The 18,420-nt window shown below is 43.8% G+C and overlaps 2 protein-coding genes and 1 long non-coding RNA gene across 4 annotated transcripts; 2 read left to right on the top strand and 1 right to left on the bottom strand.

Moving 5' to 3' along the window:
• Window positions 1–628: 628 nt before the first annotated feature.
• Window positions 629–1,398, bottom strand: LOC123107960 (cell number regulator 7-like). Its single transcript, XM_044529835.1, has 3 exons — window positions 1,274–1,398; window positions 1,099–1,170; window positions 629–991 (listed from the first exon to the last, which is right to left on the bottom strand). Exons 1-3 carry the CDS (start codon window positions 1,338–1,340, stop codon window positions 903–905), a joined length of 228 nt encoding a protein of 75 aa, XP_044385770.1. The 5' UTR covers window positions 1,341–1,398; the 3' UTR covers window positions 629–902.
• A 4,454-nt stretch (window positions 1,399–5,852) lies between these two features.
• On the top strand, window positions 5,853–7,640 carry LOC123107959 (uncharacterized). Of its 2 annotated transcripts, none has more exons than XR_006451814.1 (3): window positions 5,853–6,015; window positions 6,345–6,670; window positions 6,757–7,640. It is a non-coding gene; the product is annotated as an uncharacterized lncRNA (long non-coding RNA). The 2 variants fall into 2 exon arrangements; XR_006451813.1 differs by having other exon boundaries at window positions 6,356–6,670; window positions 6,757–7,639.
• A 12-nt stretch (window positions 7,641–7,652) lies between these two features.
• LOC123107958 (uncharacterized) lies at window positions 7,653–9,068 on the top strand. The gene is made up of 2 exons (XM_044529834.1): window positions 7,653–8,431; window positions 8,513–9,068. Exons 1-2 carry the CDS (start codon window positions 8,104–8,106, stop codon window positions 8,983–8,985), a joined length of 801 nt encoding a protein of 266 aa, XP_044385769.1. The 5' UTR covers window positions 7,653–8,103; the 3' UTR covers window positions 8,986–9,068.
• Window positions 9,069–18,420: the final 9,352 nt, after the last annotated feature.

Below are 18,420 nucleotides of genomic sequence, written 5' to 3'. Positions count from 1 at the left end.
GATGAATGCATGCCCTACCCTATGAGCACCTCCGAGGAACTGAGCCAACACAACATCTTGAGATTGATAAAATCATCACAGACGTCTCGTGGTCGACGGGAACTTTCCCTCTCACCGAACGAACATCATCAAAAATTCTGAAATTAAATCCAGAAAAATTCAAGCACGAGTGCCAAGTTTAGGACTTGGGCTCCTTCAGTTCAGGTAGCCCTAGTAACTCAGGGCATAGTGGTAGTAGCAAGATCGAAATTGTGAGATTGGCTCGGTCACAAACTATCAAGAAGAAAGATCAAGATTCATTTTTTGTCGGGCAAAGAACTCTATCTAGGAAATGACTTCGCTCACTAAAGACCAAACAACAACCATTCTAGATGAAAGGACACAAGCCTGAAACTTGAGTGCGGATCTATTTATCTTGAATTCCTATCTTGAGAAATAAAGAGTTGTTGTCTTTAGAAATGCTAGTATAGTAACCGAGATGGACTAGTTCCATCATGAGGAATCTATCCATTTGAGCTACGCTTATTAGTTCGTAGCTTACCGTATCATTCTAGTTGATCATATATATACACGCCCACACTTCATACGCTTAAGATTACATAAAATTCAAAGCATAATTATAGGGCGATGATGGACTCTGCTTCCACAGACAGACCCGACCGATACATCTTTTATTCAAATGTCCACATAAACATCACAGATGGTGGAGGTGGACGGATGGGAAACGACGATTTACAACAACAGAAAGGCACACTACACATCGATCACAAACACAAACCGACTCGCGACAAGACATAAGTAGACGCCGTACACTGGTGGCATTCTTCATCTTGAGCTGGAAGCTGACATTGACGACCATGGAATGGATTCATCGTCGGTGGCCGCATGGATGCTCTAGCGAGTCATCCCCGCGTGCGTCTGCAGGAGTAGAGGCAGCCCATCCCCGTCATCGACGCCAGCGCGGCGTACACCGTCCCGCTCGCACAGCAAGCTGGGCAGAGCTCGTTCGTTCGTGCCGTCGTTAGTTCTTGGTTCACCGGACAATAGATAGATAGATCATTCGATCGTCGTCTAGACAAGAAAAATTAATTAACTCACATGTGGCGCCCATGTCGACGATCTCGGCGATCCTCCCGAAGACGACGCACGGGCAGAAGAACGTCAGGCAGCCTGCAGCACACACGTCCGGCCCGGTCATCACAAGTTCACTCACAACCAGGGTCCAGGGCATGCATGCATTGCATGCTTCTATCTGGGGAATTAATGAGCTTACAGCCGCCGACGTCGTCGAAGCAGCCGCAGAGGCCGCTGGACCAGGAAGCGTTGTTGAGGCTGGCCATGGGGATGCTGCTGCGACAGAGACTTGGGGTTGCAGGAGTAGGACTATCAGAGAGAAGCTCGCCGGACTTGTGTGTGTGCATGAGCGGCCGTAGTGTGCGTATTTAATGTCGACGGAGCCGGGTTCCTTCCGCCCGACTTCACCCGGCCGCCATGTGGGCCTCGCGACAGTTAAACGTCGGTTGTCACCGGACGAGACTTGCCTGCTTTCCTCGCGTGTGCCCATCTGTCTCCCGCATACGTGGCTTAATTTGATTGAAATAAAATAAAACCCGGTCCCACCCTTTTAAAATCAGGGGGGAGATGATTAGATTAGAAAAAGAAAAAGAAAAAAAAGACAGTTGTAGGATGAGGTGGAAGCACAGATGAAAGCATGGGAAGGAAGCAGGCAAGCCGGATTCGTTGTCACCAGCGCAGCGCTAGCATGTCCAAGTCCAAGGTTGTTTGTGCGTGCGCTTTGCCATCTCGTGCCGTCATGCATTGATGAAAACCAAGCGGAAGCCGTCCCTTTCAGAATTTTTTTTACGGAAATAGAAAAGGAAACTACAAAATGAAAGTGGAAATTGGCTGTGTGCGTCCCATGATGAGGAAGCCAGGGTACAACTCGGATACAAGATCATTTCCAACAGCCCGAGAGCGAGAGAGAGAGTCCCGTGCCTACTGACGGCCGTCGTCAGGTAACTCGGCAGTTAAGCACTTGTGAGGCTGGTCGTAGTGATAATATCATAGCTAGTATCATGCATGTCAATTAGGAAATTTTGATGAGATGTCGTAGCATTAAATGAAGAAATAGAGGGTGGAGTATCATATCATAATACTTTCTCCGTTTTTATTTACTCTGCATATTAGAGTTGACTGAAGTCAAACTTCGTAAAGTTTGATCAAGTTTGTAGAAAACAATATAGACATTTATCATAATAAATCTATACGATGTGAAAGTACATTCAACAATAAATCTAATGTTGTTGATTTGTTATTGTATATCTTAATATTTTTATTTAAAAACTTGGTCAAAGTTTGTAAAGCTTGACTTTGACCAAAGCTAATATGCGAACTAAATAAAAATAGAGAGAGTATTGTATCATAATTAATGCTATGCTACTTTATGTCATGTATGATAATAAATAAAATACCATATGATACTAATATATGATACTATGCATTATGAAGATAGTATCATACACTAATATTATATGCATGATACTAGCATATGATACTCCCCATTACAACCACGCTGATGTCATGCATTGCCGATCGATCTCATCGATGGCTAGCCGAGCCTCGCTGTTGCGTGGACGGACGCCCTTGGTCGTACGTTATTGGCTGTGTATATGTAAGCTTGCCTCCGGCCGGCGGAGCACCTAGCTTTCTCCACTACATGCAGCAGAGTCCAGCGACGAGAGGCTGAAGGCAAACGCACTACGTGTCAACATCAACATCTCTGGCATGTGTGGTCAGCTATCTCAAGTTGAGTTGATGAGCATTTGTTGATGAAATTCTCTTATCCTGCCATGCAAGGGTGGCGCGGATTCGCGTTTTTTGTTTGTTTGACAAACGATACTTTATTTATGCATCTGTGAGGACTAACTATCATATATTTCGTTTATTTTTAAATATTTGTCTTTCTAGATATTTCAACAAGTAACTCATATGGTGCAAAATAAGTGAATCTACACTCTAAAATATATCTATATATTCGTATGTGGTAGTCCATTTGAAATCTTTAAAAAGACAAATATTTGGGAACGGAAGAAGTAGAGTATAATAAATGAGATCACCTCAACCTGAGGTGACTTGGCCAACGTTCGGTTTGGCACTTTTTCTTTTGAGGCAAGTTTATTTTTAGGCTAAAACACGTTTACTCTTTATTGCTCAATAATGTTTAGAGGAATACAATTGATAGCATGTTGCATAAGCCACAAATGGCGGAGACAAGTTTGGTTTGGCACTTCTGTTTGACTATATGGTGGCCCGGGCCATAAACCAGCACTGGGCTAGGCACTGGTTGTTCTTCGATCCAGCTGGAGTGGGGCGCCGTACTATTATTTTATTTCAGTATCGGTCTTCAACGGCCTTTGTGTCCGATTTCAATGGTTATCTTTCGGGTTTCGGTGGACTGTCTTTTTATTGGTTTTCTTTTTCTTTACTTTTTATTTTATTTTGTAACACACGACTATTTTTCCACACATATTATACATTCTTTGTGTGCATCAGGAATTTTTTCTCATAAGCGCAAAACATTTTTGAAATGCATGAAAACATTTTTTTTCAAATATTATTTTGATGTTTACATTTTTCATACACATTCTGCATTTTATTATGCATCCGAAACATCTTTATAAATTCTTAACATTTTCCAAATAAGTAATTAACCTTTTTATAAATACATGTTTTTATTTTTTTGAATATGTGTTAATTTTTTGAAATACATAATCATTTTTGGATGGCTATGAAATATGTTTTTAACTACACGAGCATTTTTTGTACATTGTATAAATATTCTTTAAAATTGTCATGAATACATTTTTAAATGCGTCATTTTTATAAATGTAAAGTGCTTTTGAGAATTGTACGAAATATTTTTTATTTACATGGAAGAAATATATTATAATTTTTCTAATATCACATGCAATATTTTGAAACACATGAACATTTTGTAATGCTATGAAAGTTTTCAAAATTATGGTAACCCTTTTTTCTACGCTGTGTAAACCAATTATTTTACATTGTGTTCACATTTTACAAATTCATGTTTACTTAAAAAAATAAGTTTTGGAATACATTTTTAACATGAACATAAGAAAAAAACAACAAATGAAAAAAAGAGCAGAAAACGAAATTATCTGGAGGAAGCTACTTGGCCCAGCCAATTAGTAGCGAGTAGCGATGCTGAGGCGAGACCAGCTTCTGTCTCCACAAAGCAAGACAGGCATATCAGCCAGCGCGCCACAACTAACTAGCCAGGCCGACTGTTGGAGCGCGACCGAAAAAGCATATCGTTTAGAATTTTCTGATTGATTTTTTTGCTTTTTTTATTTTTCTAGTATTCTACTAAAATACTCTATAAATTTTTAAAAATGTTGATTTTTTAAGAAAAATGTGAATTCCAAACTTTTTTACAATTTTTTTTTCGAAAAACGTTCTTAGATTACAAAAGTAGTCATAGATATGTTTGCGAATTCAATTTTCTTGCCTATTTTAAAATATACCCATGAATTTTAAATGGTTTGAAATTCGAAAAATGATCTTGAATTTAAAAATTATTCATATTTTTTCTAAAATGTTCAGGAATTTCAGAAAATATTTGTGAAAATCAAAAACTGTTCACAATTGTCAAATTGGTTCTGAATATAAAAAGAATTCATCAATTCGAAAAGTGGTCACCGAAATGTTTGTGATTTCGAAAAAAAAACTCCAATTGGACAATGTTCACGAATACAAAGTTTTTTTACATTCAGAAATTGGCTGAGAAAATGTTTGTGGATTATATTGTTTCGCAGATCTAAAAGATGTTCATGACTTTTATTTGTTTTGTAAATAAAAAATGTTCATAAACTCTAAAAATGTTCGAAATTTTTGAAATGATTCAGAAATTTCAAATATATTATGTTAAATCCAAAAGTCACAAATATTATTCATGAATACGAACAAAATTCATGAAAAAAATCAAAAAGTTCAAAAAATATTCGTGAATTGGACAATGTTCATGAATTCAACAAAATTTGCGGCTTTGATTTTTTTCACAATTTTTAAAAATTATTGCAAATTAAAAATATACAAGAATCCAAAAAAACATGAATTCAAAAAATCTATCTGATGTCAGAAAATTCACAGATTTAGTAAATATTTGTGAATTCCCAACAAGGTTGTGAGTTTGTATAATGCACTAATTTCAACTATGTTCGTGAATTTTGAAAATGTAGGCCGCATTGAAAAGGAAATCGAAAAAAAATAAGAAAATGAAAATGAAGAAATTAGTAAGAAAAATCGTTAGAAAGGAACACAGAAAAAAATAAATGAAAAATCAGAAAACAAAATAAAACCCAGTAAGGAAACTAGATAAAAAGAATAAAAAAGAAAAAGAAAAGAAAAGAAAAAGGAAATAGAAGGAAAAGAAAAAAAAACACAGAAGAAAAAAAAACGATCTTGAAAGGTTCTTGAATGAGATACTCCCTGCCAATCTACTTGGGCCAGCCTCAATTTCCATGCGTAGTAACCATAGGGTTTACCCGTTTTCACACTAAGGCCCTGTTCGGATCGTCTCCCGCGGCCAGCTTCAGCGTCTCCGCATGTGGAGACGCCCCGAACGCTCTCGCTCCTCGAAGCCAGCTCCGTGGAGACAGCGCCAACGCAGTGCAAATTGGTGGAGCAGCAGAATCCCAGCTCCAGAAAAAACAGAAGACGGAGTTGAGACAAATTACGGGCGAATGCCATTCCGAAGTGGGGAGCGCGTACCGGTTCGATCTGGTCAACGTCGCCCCTCCTGATCGAGTGACTGCTCTGTCCCCCCACTCGCGCGTTCCTCCTCTCTGTTGCTGCCAACCTAGTAGCAGCCCACCCTGCCGCCACCCCGCCGCCGGCCGGCTGGCCGCCGCGCCGTCGCCAGTCTCCGCCGCTGATCCCTCGCATCTCGGCCGACGCCGTGGACCGACGCCCTCCTCGCCCTCCTAGCTCAAGGTGAGCTGCCCCTCCCCCTACCTCTCTCTCTCTCTCTCTTCAGATCTGATGTATGAATGTGACTGAAAAATTGAAAAACTGAGTTACATTTGGACATCTTTGTGGTAATAATGTGAAGTGAACATCAAGGAATATGGCATAATATGGTTGTTGGTCATTGTTTATGTGCTGTCCTAGTAGACATGGTAGCATATTTTAGGTGACATGCTCTGTTCTTATCTGTTTGATAATGCTAATGTAATCTGGACATGAAAAATGAAAATATTTCGACATGTGTTTGTGTGCTGACCTGCTTGTTGGTTATGGATGTTGACACCTGAATTTGCTAGTCTATTTATAGAGAAGTGTTAAGTATGGCTGCCGAATGGACTGATGAGAACACCCGGATCATCGTCGAGTTGTTTGTCAAACAATTGTGGGCTGGAAATATGCCAAACACTCATTTGACACCCAATGCATATGACGATGTGGGAAAGGAGTTCCTGATGAGAACTGGACTTGAGTACACGCATAAGCAAGTGAGAAACAAATGGGACAAGTTAAAACGTGAGTACAACCTATTCAAGCAGCTCAAGCACCGCGAGACGGGTGGGGGTGGGACTTTGAGAAAAACACGGTGAAACAAGATAATGAGTGGTGGAAGAAGGCAAAAGTTGTAAGTTCTCATGCTTATGTTTCTCATTAAAAAGAATCTAAACTTGTCATCCTTTGTTTACTAATGTTATATCTTTTGTACAATAGGACCTCCCAGGTTGTGGCAAGTTCAAGAAGCATGGACTTCGTAATGAAGAAGGCTTGCGCCTATTGTTTGAGGATATCAGTGTCGATGGTAGTGACCATTGGAACCCCGCATCTGGCATGCCTCCCCCCTCTAGTGCAGCATTAAAAGACGCCTTGAATGTCGATGGAATCACTGGTCTGGATTTGGAGGATGATACCGAGGAGCAAGCATCTCCGACAATAGCTAGTGGATCTAAAGTGAGGCTTGGGATCACGATTTCGGAGAAGAACAAGAGACCGAAGACCGCACAAGTGATGCAGGAGGAGATTAGAAAGATTAGTTCCATTGCCCATGCTTCACACACATCGTTTCAGTCTTTCCTACAGAAAGATGAGACCACCTCTGTTGCCTCTACGATGGATTTAGTTCGTGCTTGCAGCGCAATAGAAGGCACAGATGAGCACTTCATTGCTACTGAGCTCTTTATAAAGAGGGAGCAAAGGGAGATGTTCCTGCACATGACAGCTGACTCTCAAAAGGGTTGGTTGCGTAGGAGGTTTGACCTCAAGTATGGGAACTAGTTTGTTCCATCTTATCTATTGATAATATTTGCTTATGTTCTATGCTATCGAACAATATTTATGCCTATGTGTTGGCGAACCTAGTATTATGTTGTGCTATCGGAACAATATTCATGCCTATGTGTTGGCGAACCTAGTATTATTTGTGCTATCGGAAAAATATTCATGCCTATGTATTGGTGAACCTATTATTTTGTTGTGCATTGGGAAAATATTTATGCCTATGTTGGTGAACCTACTATTTTGTTGTGCCTTGGGAAAATATTTATGCACATGTTGATGAATCCATTATTATGTTGATGCTAACTATTGTTTGCTATGGCATTGATTGTCTATGTGCAGATGTCATCAGATAGTGATAGTGATGATGACAATAGTTATGAAACAATGAGGAATTTGGTTATGCATCAACAACATAATATGGACATGCTTTGTTCTGGTGTGGCGGTCATATTTGGCAAGTATTGTGAAAGTTGGGTGATGAAGACCGAGCCTAGGAAATCTATTTTGAGTGGATTTGGATGGCTTCAAGAGACTATTGCTACACCGGGAGAGACCTACACAATGTTGAGAATGACGGCAAGTGTGCTCTTTGATCTTCATGACTTGTTGGTACGTAATTATGGTCTAAAAGAGACAAGCTTTGTTAGCACTTACGAGTCTCTTGCTATGTTCTTGTGGACATTGGGAGGTTGTGAGTCAAATTGAAGAACTCAAAACCGCTTCAAACATTCAGCGGATACAATCCATCGTAAATTCCATGAGGTTCTACAATGTGTGGTCAACATGGCATCTCACTACCTTAAGCCACAAGACCCAAACTTCCACAATGTGCATGATATCATTAAGACAGATAGAAGGGCTTATCCGCATCTCAAAGACTGCATTGGTGCAATTGATGGGACTCATATAAGAGCTTCTATTCCTGAAGGGCCTCCGAAAGTGAGGTACATTGGAAGAACGGGCGCGACAACTCAGAATGTGATGGCGGTATGTGACTTTGATATGCACTTTACTTATGCTTCAATTGGCCAACCTGGTTCTATGCATGATACAAATGTGCTATACCATGCAATTGAGAAGGACAAGCCCTCCTTCCCCCATCCTCCAAAGGGTAAGCATTTCTTTTGATTACAAGCTTACACAAAATGTGATCTATCCTCCAACTAACTTGTTTGTGCGTTGTTCCTTTTAGACAAGTATTACCTTGTAGATGCCGGTTATCCTAATAGAGTTGGATATCTAGCACCATACAAAGGAGAACGGTATCATGTCCCTGACTTTCAAAGAGGTGCACCTCCAAATACTCCCAAGGAGAAGTTCAACAAGATTCACTCCTCCAAACGAAATTGCATAGAGAGAACCTTTGGAGTGCGGAAGATGAAATGGCAAATTCTCCTCAAGATGCCAAACTACTCATTTCAAACACAGATGAAGATAGTTGCAGCTACTATGAAATTGCACAACTATGTTCGCCTCCATGACAAAGATGATATCCACTTTGTTCGATGTGAAAGGGATCCGAATTATGTTCCAACAATTCCGGATAGATATAAGAAGTATGTTATTCCTTCGAGTGCATCAGATGCTTCAACTTCGGAGGCAAGTACTCCTGACATGGATAGGTTTAGGAATGAACTAGCTACCGCCATTGCTCTTGGTTGGTGAAGTCATGCTCAAGTTGTATAAATGTTTGTCCCCGCTTTGATTTGATGCAAATTTGAGAAAGCTTTTGTCATTGGAGATATCTCAAACCTTGTGGCTCTTTATCTAAACTGGATGAAGTTCCAAAATCTACATGTTCATTACATTATTTGCCCTTGTACTACCCAAAACTGCTCTCTGTATAGGAAATAATGCTCTCTGTACTGTTAAAATCGCAGAAACCTACACAGGAAAAAAATAGAAGCAACTTTTTTTTAGTTGTAATCTGGCCTGTAGTGCTCTTTTCAGCCCAGCCTGCCTTCCCCACAAAATCGGGCCATCAAACAACTGCCCCGAACAGGCTTCAGGCTCCCTTCCTGGGCTGCCAGCCCATGCAGCAGAACTTGGAGCGCGTGAGCAGCCGAACGCTCCTGGCTCCCATGGGAAGCTGGCTAGCGCTGGCTCCCATGAGAAGCTGGCTGCGCGGGAGCCAGGCGAGCTCCCGAACGGGGCCTATGTAGGGGACCTACGCAGGGAATAGGAACAACTAAAATTCGTCGGGGCACTTAGGTGCTGAAGCTCGCATGCATGCGGCCACACATTTGCTTCAAGATTGGTGAAGTTGTTTTGATTTAAGCCTCTTGATTACTGTAGAGGGGTCCATGCATGTAGGATTTTGGCAGAGTTGCCAGCTCCACCCACCCTGCCTCTCATGTGTTTTTATTTCATCTCCAAATTTGAATGCTTTATATATTTTGAACCAAAACTTCAAATTAAGTTCCATTTGCATATTAGTGTTTGTTGCGACGAGAAATTTTGGACAAGACAATCTTGATACATTTTGACAACTTTATTTTTTTACCGAGATTCAAATATTCAACTTGACAGTCATTGCCAAGTTTTACCAAGTTTCGTTTGCTTCTAGGAGTTTAGAGGTTTGGGTTTTATGTTTAACACTTAGGATTCTGGTTTAGGGTTTTGTGACGCCCCCGATTCAATCGTACACTAATCATACACGCAAACGTGTACGATCAAGATCAGGGACTCACAGAAAGATATCACAACACAACTCTACAAATAAAATAAGTCATACAAGCATCATATTACAAGCCAGGGGCCTCGAGGGCTCAAATACAAGAGCTCGATTGTAGACGAGTCAGCAGAAGCAACAATATCTGAGTACAGACAAGAGTTAAACAAATTTGCCTTAAGAAGGCTAGCACAAACTGGGATACAGATCGAAAGAGGCGCAGGCCTCCTGTCTGGGATCCTCCTAACTACTCCTGGTCACCGTCAGCGGGCTGCACATAGTAGTAGGCACCTCTCGAGTAGTAGTGGTCGTCGGCGACGGTGGCGTCTGGCTCCTGGGCTCCAACGTCTGGTCGCTGCAATCGGCTATAGAAAGGGGGAAAAGAGGAAGAAAGCAACCGTGAGTACTCATCCAAAGTACTCGCAAGCAAGGAGCTACACTACATATGAATGCATTGGTATCAACTGGAATAAGGCTATCATATGTGGACTGAACTGCAGAATGCCGGAATAAGAGGGGGATAGCTAGTCCTTTCGAAGACTACGCTTCTGGTAACCTCCATCTTGCAGTAGGAGAAGAGAGTAGATGGTAAGTTCACCAAGTAACATCGCATAGCATAATCCTAACCGATGATCCTCCCCTCGTCGCCCTGTGAGAGAGCGATCACCGGTTGTATCTGGCACTTGGAAGGGTGTGTGTTATTAAATATCCGGTTCTAGTTGTCATAAGGTCAAGGTACAACTCCAATTCGTCCTGTTACCGAAGATCACGGCTATTCGAATAGATTAACTTCCCTGCAAGGGTGCACCACATAACCCAACACGCTCGATCCCATTTGGCCGGACACACTTTCCTGGGTCATGCCCGGCCTCGGAAGATCAACACGTCGCAACCCCACCTAGACCAACAGAGAGGTCAGCACGTCGGTCTAAACCTAAGCACCCAGGGGTCTGGGCCCATCGCCCTTAGCACACCTGCACGTTGCGTGGGCGGCCGGAAGCAGACCTAGCCTAGCAGGCGTTCCAGTCCAATCCGGCGTGCAGTTGCTGACGTCACGAAGGCTTTGGCTGATACCACGATGTCGAGTGCCCATAACTGTCCCCGCGTAGATGGTTAGTGCGTATAGGCCAGTAGCCAGACTCAGATCAAATACCAAGATCTCATTAAACATGTTATTTTGAAATAACCGCGAACACCGACCAGGGCCTGGCCCACCTCTCTCCTAGGTGGTCTCAACCTGCCCTGTCGCTTCGCCACAAAGATCCACTCAGAGGGCCGTCAGGACAAACGTCCTTTCGGACCCAATCTGTGGATCACTCGCGGGTACTCCTACGAGCCGACCCGTCTTTAGTCACCTCAAGTATCATATATAAAGTATATAGTATATACCCGTGATCATCTCCCGAGTGATCACGGCCCGATAGTATAGCATGGCAGACGGACAAGAATGAAGGGCCACTGATGATAAACTAGCATGCTATACTAAGCATTAGGATTGCAGGTAAAGGTAACAACAGTAGTAGCAAGGACAGGCTATGCATCAGGATAGGATTAATGGAAAGAAGTAACATGCTACACTACTCTAATGCAAGCAGTATAGAGAAGAGTAGGCGATATCTGGTGATCAAGGGGGGCTTGCTTGGTTGCTCTGGCAAGAGAGAGGGGTCGTCAACACCGTAGTCGTACTGGGTAGCAGCGGCGTCGGTCTCGATGTCTAGCGAGAGAAGAGGGGGAAGAAACAATAAATATAATGCTAACAAATGCATGATGATGCATGACATGAAAAAGTGTGATGCTAGGTGTGCCCTAACGCGGTACGAGGTGGTACCGGTGAAGGGGGGGAACATCCGGGAAATTATCCCCGGTGTTTCGCGTTTTCGGGCAGAGGAGCCGGAGGGGGAAAGTTGCGTGTTCGCTATGCTAGGGATGTGTGGCGGACGAAAGGGCTGCGTATCCGGATTCGTCTCGTCGTTCTGAGCAACTTTCATGTTGAAAATAATTTAATCCGAGTTACGGATTAAAAGATATGATTTTTTAAAGATTTTATTAATTTCTGGAATTTAATTAATTATTTAATTTAATTCGAAATTTGGATTTATGACATCAACATGATGTCATGCTGACGTCAGCAGTCAATGGGGGTTTGACTGGTCAACCTGATCAGTGGGTCCCACTGATCAGGGACACATGTTAATTATCCAAATTTAATTAATCTAATTAGAATTAATTATGGGTGGGCCCCACTATCATACTAATTAATTAGCTAATTAACTAACCAGCTTAATTAGATAACTAGTATTAGCTTAATTATTTGATTAGTTTAATTAACCAAATTAATTAAGTTAATTAATTCTTTAATTAATTAATTAATTATGTTTATTTTTTTAAATACGTTCCGGGGGCTTGAGGCCCCACTTGTCATAGGGCCAGCGGGCCAACAGGGTTAACGGGCGCGGGGCGTGGGCATGGGCGCCCGTTGAGGCCGGAGCCCGTCTGGGCGCAGCGAGGCGCCAGCAACGGTCAGGAGCGGCGAGCGGCGGCCCAAGGTGGCGGTGCGGTGGGTCGACGAGCGCAGGGCGCTGCGGACGTGGGCGTCCGTGCCCGAGGAGGCATCAGAGGCACCGGCGCGGCGCGGCCAGGGGGCGCGGTCGGCCGCGGGAGCTGTGGCAGGTGAGCGGGGCGCGTGGGCGAGGTGCGGGCGTGGCCACCGGGCAGTGAGCGTGAACGGCGGCGACGGCGCGGGATGCGAGCGGCGGGGCATGCGCAGGTGTGGTGGGTGCGAGCGCGGGCTGGATCTGGTAACGAGGAGAGAAGAGGGGCGGACGAGGCTCACGGCGGGGTTGTAGGGAGACGGCTGTGGGCTCGGGGGTCGAGGTGGTCCGACGACGGCGGGGACGAGGGAGACGACAGCGACGGGGACGAGGGAGACGACAGCGACGGGTACGAGGGAGTCCGGCGATGGCGCGGTCGCGGACGAGGCCCAGAGCGACGATGTCGAGGTGGCGGTGCGCTGGTTCGGGGTCGGGGAGGCGACGGGTGTCGGCGACGGCGCGTCGAGGCCGTGAGCCACAGCGGCAGCGGGGCGGCGCTGGGAACAGGCGCCGGTGTCGGGGAGCGCGGGGTCGGGAGGGGCGAGCGCCAGGGGTCGGGACATGGCCCGATCCAGATGGGGGAAGGGGATCGAGCGGAGTGGGGGTCGAGAGGAGTGAGGGGAGCGAGTGGGGCGACGGGTGATTACGGCTAGGGTTTCGGGGGGTTAAGGAGAGGGAGAGGGAGTGGGCCGGCCGGTTGGGCCGGTGGAGGCCAGCTGGGCCACTTGGCCCAGCAGGGGGGGGGCTTTTCTCTTTTGTTTCTTTTTCTTTTTCTTGTCTGATTTGTATTTTCTTTTCTTTTATTTCCTTTTCTATTTTATTTAGTTTAAAGCACTTAGGCACTTTGTAAAATTATGTTTTCTTCACTATAATTACCATAGCAATATTGGACACACACCGAACATTTTAGTTTTAATATTCGAAATTTTTTATTGTTTGCTTAATTTTGAATTTGAATTCGAACCGTTTTCAAACTAACGCGAGATTAGCAACAGTAATCGAGGTGACGTGGCATCATTAGCAGAGGTTCACTGTAGCCTAATTATCCGGGCGTCAGAGGTTTATGACATAGGACTTAGTGTTTAAGTTTTACTTTCCAGACATGCTAAATTATCATTTGTTCTTATCAAGTTTCAGCAGTTGTAACTTGTAGTGCCGGAGCCAGGATTTGAGCATTGGAGCGGGCAAAGCGGACAATGGCAACATATGTCACAAGATATGTGGGCTAACACGTGAATACACAATAAGGTTTTCTATAAGTTTTAGCTTATTTGGGATTTTTACACGTGTCACAATATTTCGATTGGGAGTTTGCAAAGCAATCGATCAAGATGTCTCCACAAGTAGATTGCATTTTCAATAGTGGAGTGATGCTTGATTATTTTATTTTTGTTTTTTAATAAAAAGCTCTTTATTCTTGAAGCCTAAGAAACTTCAAAATATTAGACTTCCCACCAATATTTCAGATTTAGTCTTCTGCGATTCTATGTTAGTGGTTAGTGAGTGAATACACACACAACCTAGACAGAAAGTTCCTAACAAATACTTTGATCTATATCTATCTAATACTAGGTAGTTGTAATTGATATGTCTCCAACGTATCTATAGTTTTGTATTATTCTATGTTGTTACAGTATCAATCTTGGATGTTTTATATGCAATTTTATATCATTATAGTATCAATCCAATGCCAGTTTTATGTTTTTTGCTTGTTTTTGGCTTTTCAAAAAGTGAATATTAAACAAAATATGAATGAAAACAATTGGATTAATTTTTTCCGGATCAGAAGGGGCCCTAAAAGCTTCGGGGGGAGACCAGACGAGATACGAGAGAGCCATAAGCTCGTAAGGCGTGCCCCTAGGGGGGGGCTGAGCTTGTGGGCCCCATGCAGCTCCGTTTGACCTAATTCTAGGCCTATAAATTCCCAAATATTCCCAAACCAACAGAGAGCCACCCAAAACACTTTTTCTGCCGCAGCAAGCTTTTGTTCTTTCGCGATCCCATCTGGAGGCCTTTTCCGATACTCTGCCGGAGAGGGAATCAGTCACGGAGGGCTTCTATATCAACCTTGCTGCCCTACCGATGATGCGTGAGTAATTTACCACAGACCTACGGGTCCATAGCTACTAGTTAGATGGCTTCTTCTCCTCGATGTTCTTGGAGTTCTATCCGATGTAATCTTTTTTTGTGGTGTGTTTGTTGGGATCCAATGAATTGTGGGTTTATGATATGAATATTCATGAGAGAGAGAGAGAGAGAAAGAGAGGGAGAGATGGAGGGGGTGGGAGGGAGGGAGGGAGAGAGAGAGAGAGAGAGACGGACCTCCCAAGCAGCTCAGTAGATGGCACACATATTCTAGTGATTTCACACAAATCATGACCATCTGTACTTCAGTGGATATGTCTACTAAACTACTCCTTACCTGCAACCCACTAACACACATAAGCATTATTGTCCAAGTCTAGCTAGTTTACACACATTTAAAGAAAATATCAAGAGGGATTCTACCAACGTATAAGCTAGAAGTAGAATACGTGTGTGTAAGAACATATATCCACTTGAGCAGTAACACAAACAAAAGACATGCCCTGGATAGTAGCCAGTGTCAAGGTAGAGCCTGTATTTAGGTGATTCCTAAATCTGAAATCAAGAAAAAGACAAAATAAGAGATAAGGATTGCCATGCACTCCATGTGGGCTTCTTCCCTGGTTCAGCACGACATGAAGAACACAAGAAGTTGCATCCATGTTCCTTAACTGTTAATGCTACAATCTACAAAAGTACAGAGAACAAAGGAACAATTCACCTAAAAATTGTGAATGTAAATTTTGGGAGGCGGGGCGACTGGACTAACCTTCAAATGAGTTCTTCTAGCAGTGGTGATGGTGGCCAAAACACTAGTAGAAAACAGGGCTTTGGCCCAGGCCGGGTCAACCCATTAGTCCCGGTTCAGTCCAGAACCGGGACCAATGTGGGCATTGGTCCCGGTTCGTGAGCCCAGGGGGCCGGCCGGGCCACGTGGGCCATTGGTCCCGGTTCATCTGGACCTTTTGGTCCCGGTTGGTGGGATGAACCGGGACCAATGGGCTGAGCTCCTGGCCCACCACCATTGGTCCCGGTTGGTGGCTTGAATCGGGACCAAAGGCTCCCCTTTAGTCCAGGCTCATATCACCAACCGGGACCAATGAGGTGCCTATATATACCCCTCGCTCGCGAGCAGAGCACTCCAGTGCTCTGTTTTTCTCTGGCCGAGGGGGAGAGGGCTTGGTGGTGCTCTAGCTCACCTCCTATGCACACAAGGTGTTCGATGGAATGCCCGAGCCACACTACTTAAGCTTTCTCCTCTCCAAGCTCGAACTCCAAACTCCATTTTCCATAATATTTGTCTAGATTTAGCGGTCCATCACGCCCCGTCCCCGTCTTCACCGCCGTCGATCACCCGCTCCGAGCTCATCGCCGGCACCACCGTGGTGAGCCTCTTGTTCTTATCTTCTTTCTGAAAGGAAAAATATTCTTACTTGTATGTTTACATAGATACTTGTATTATTTTCTTACTTTTATTATTGCATCTTATATAGTGCGATGGTTTTGGTATCTGCCCCCGTCGGCCCTCGTCCTGTCTATGATTCGGATGTGGTATATAGATTATCTGTATAACTATTGGTTCATTTATTGTTTATGAAAATTATGCCGACCAACGTGACATAGATTTTATTTATGTAGGATGTATGTGAATCGGAAATGCCAGCCGACCCTATTGTCGAGAGGTTAAATTTAGTTGAAGAAGAAAACAATTTGTTGAAGGAAAAAATAAAAAAATTGAGGAGGAGAAGATGATATTGGAGTTGCATGTTGCGGATGTCGTCGATGATCACAAGATCAAGATGGATGCAATGCGCTTGAAGATTAGAAAGATTAGAAAATATGCCATTCATACCGAGGCTTGGTATCATTATGCCGTTGGATCAATTGTTACCTTGGTTGCAATTATGATCGCATTTGTTTTCGCATTGAAATGTTTACATAGTTTCAATGTATGGTTTAATTAATTGGATGCTCTGGAGAGCTATATGTTGTTAGATGAGAACAATGTATGCACTTTGGTTTTAATGTGATGATGAACTTCTATTAATTTGGACACTTAATTATATATAATGCATGCAGATGAACCAGCAATGGATGTACGGTGACAGACACACCCGCGAGTACATTAAGGGCGTGCATGAGTTTCTCGATGCGGCTGAGGCAAACAAGCAGAATGGTTTTATGTGTTGTCCATGCACTGAATGTGGGAATACGAGGTCTTACTCTAACCGGAAAATCCTTCACTCCCACCTGCTTTACAAGGGTTTCATGCCACACTATAATGTTTGGACGAGGCACGGAGAAATAGGGGTTATGATGGAAGACGGCGAAGAAGAAGAGTACGATGACAACTATGTGCCCACTGAATACGGTGATGCTGCAACGGGGGAGCTGGTGAAGATCAAGAGGAACCAGACGATGTGCCCAATGATACTGCAACGGGTCAAGCTGCTGAAGATCAAGAGGAACCAGACGATGTGCCTGATGACGATGATCTCCGCCGGGTCATTGTCGATGCAAGGACGCAATGCGAAAGTCAAAAGGAGAAGCTGAAGTTCAATCGCATGTTAGAGGATCACAAAAAAGGGTTATACCCTAATTGCGAAGATGGCAACACAAAGCTCGGTACCGTACTGGAATTGCTGCAGTGGAAGGCAGAGAATGCTGTGGCTGACAAAGGATTTGAGAAGCTACTGAAAATATTGAAGAAGAAGCTTCCAAAGGATAACGAATTGCCCGACAGTACATACGCATCAAAGAAGGTCGTATGCCCTCTAGGATTGGAGGTGGAGAAGATACATGCATGCCCTAATGACTGCATCCTCTACCGCGGTGCATACAAGGATCTGAACGCATGCCCGGTATGCGGTGCATTGCGGTATAAGATCAGACGAGATGACACTGGTGATGTTGACGGCGAGCCCCCCAGGAAGAGGGTTCCTGCAAAGGTGATGTGGTATACTCCTATAATACCACGGTTGAAACGTCTGTTTAGAAACGAAGAGCATGCCAAGTTGATGCGATGGCACAGTGAGAACCGAAAGAAAGATGGGAAGTTGAGAGCATCCGCTGACGGGTCGCAGTGGAGAAAAATCGAGAGAAAGTATTGGGATGAGTTTGCAAAGGACCCAAGGAATGTATGGTTTGCTTTAGGCGCGGATGGCATTAATTCTTTCGGGGAGCAGAGCAGCAATCACAACACCTGGCCCGTGACTCTATGTATGTATAACCTTCCTCCTTGGATGTGCATGAAGCGGAAGTTCATTATGATGCCAGTTCTCATCCAAGGCCCTAAGCAACCCGACAACGAAATTGATGTGTACCTAAGGCCATTAGTTGAAGAACTTTTACAACTGTGGAATGGAAACGGTGTACGTACGTGGGATGAGCACATACAGGAGGAATTTAACCTTAAGGCGTTGCTGTTCGTGACCATCAACGATTGGCCCGCTCTCAGTAACCTTTCAGGACAGACAAATAAAGGATACCACGCATGCACGCACTGTTTAGATGACACTGAAAGTATATACCTGGACAAATGCAGGAAGAATGTGTACCTGGGCCATCGTCGATTTCTTCCGACCAATCATCAATGTCGAAAGAAAGGAAAGCATTTCAAAGGTGAGGAAGATCACCGGAAGAAGCCCGCCATGCGCACCGGTGATCACGTGCTTGCTATGGTCAATGATTTACACTACGTAATCTTTGGAAAGGGTCCCGGTGGACTAGCTATTCCGAATGACGCTGAGGGAC

This window comes from Triticum aestivum, chromosome 5A (genome assembly GCF_018294505.1).
Source record: "Triticum aestivum cultivar Chinese Spring chromosome 5A, IWGSC CS RefSeq v2.1, whole genome shotgun sequence".
Lineage (NCBI taxonomy): Eukaryota > Viridiplantae > Streptophyta > Magnoliopsida > Poales > Poaceae > Triticum > Triticum aestivum.
Note: the sequence above shows the minus strand (reverse complement) of the source record. Positions and strands in the feature narration are given on the sequence as shown.

Coding starts and splice junctions, on each gene's coding strand:
- LOC123107960 (XM_044529835.1), bottom strand. CDS start 1,340: ATGGCCAGCCTCAACAACGCTTCCTGGTCCAGCGGCCTCTGCGGCTGC. Junction 1,171..1,273: donor CTTCGACGACGTCGGCGGCT/GTAAGCTCATTA, acceptor TGTGTGCTGCAG/GCTGCCTGACGTTCTTCTGC. Junction 992..1,098: donor CGTCGACATGGGCGCCACAT/GTGAGTTAATTA, acceptor AGCTCTGCCCAG/CTTGCTGTGCGAGCGGGACG.
- LOC123107958 (XM_044529834.1), top strand. CDS start 8,104: ATGGCATCTCACTACCTTAAGCCACAAGACCCAAACTTCCACAATGTG. Junction 8,432..8,512: donor CTTCCCCCATCCTCCAAAGG/GTAAGCATTTCT, acceptor TGTTCCTTTTAG/ACAAGTATTACCTTGTAGAT.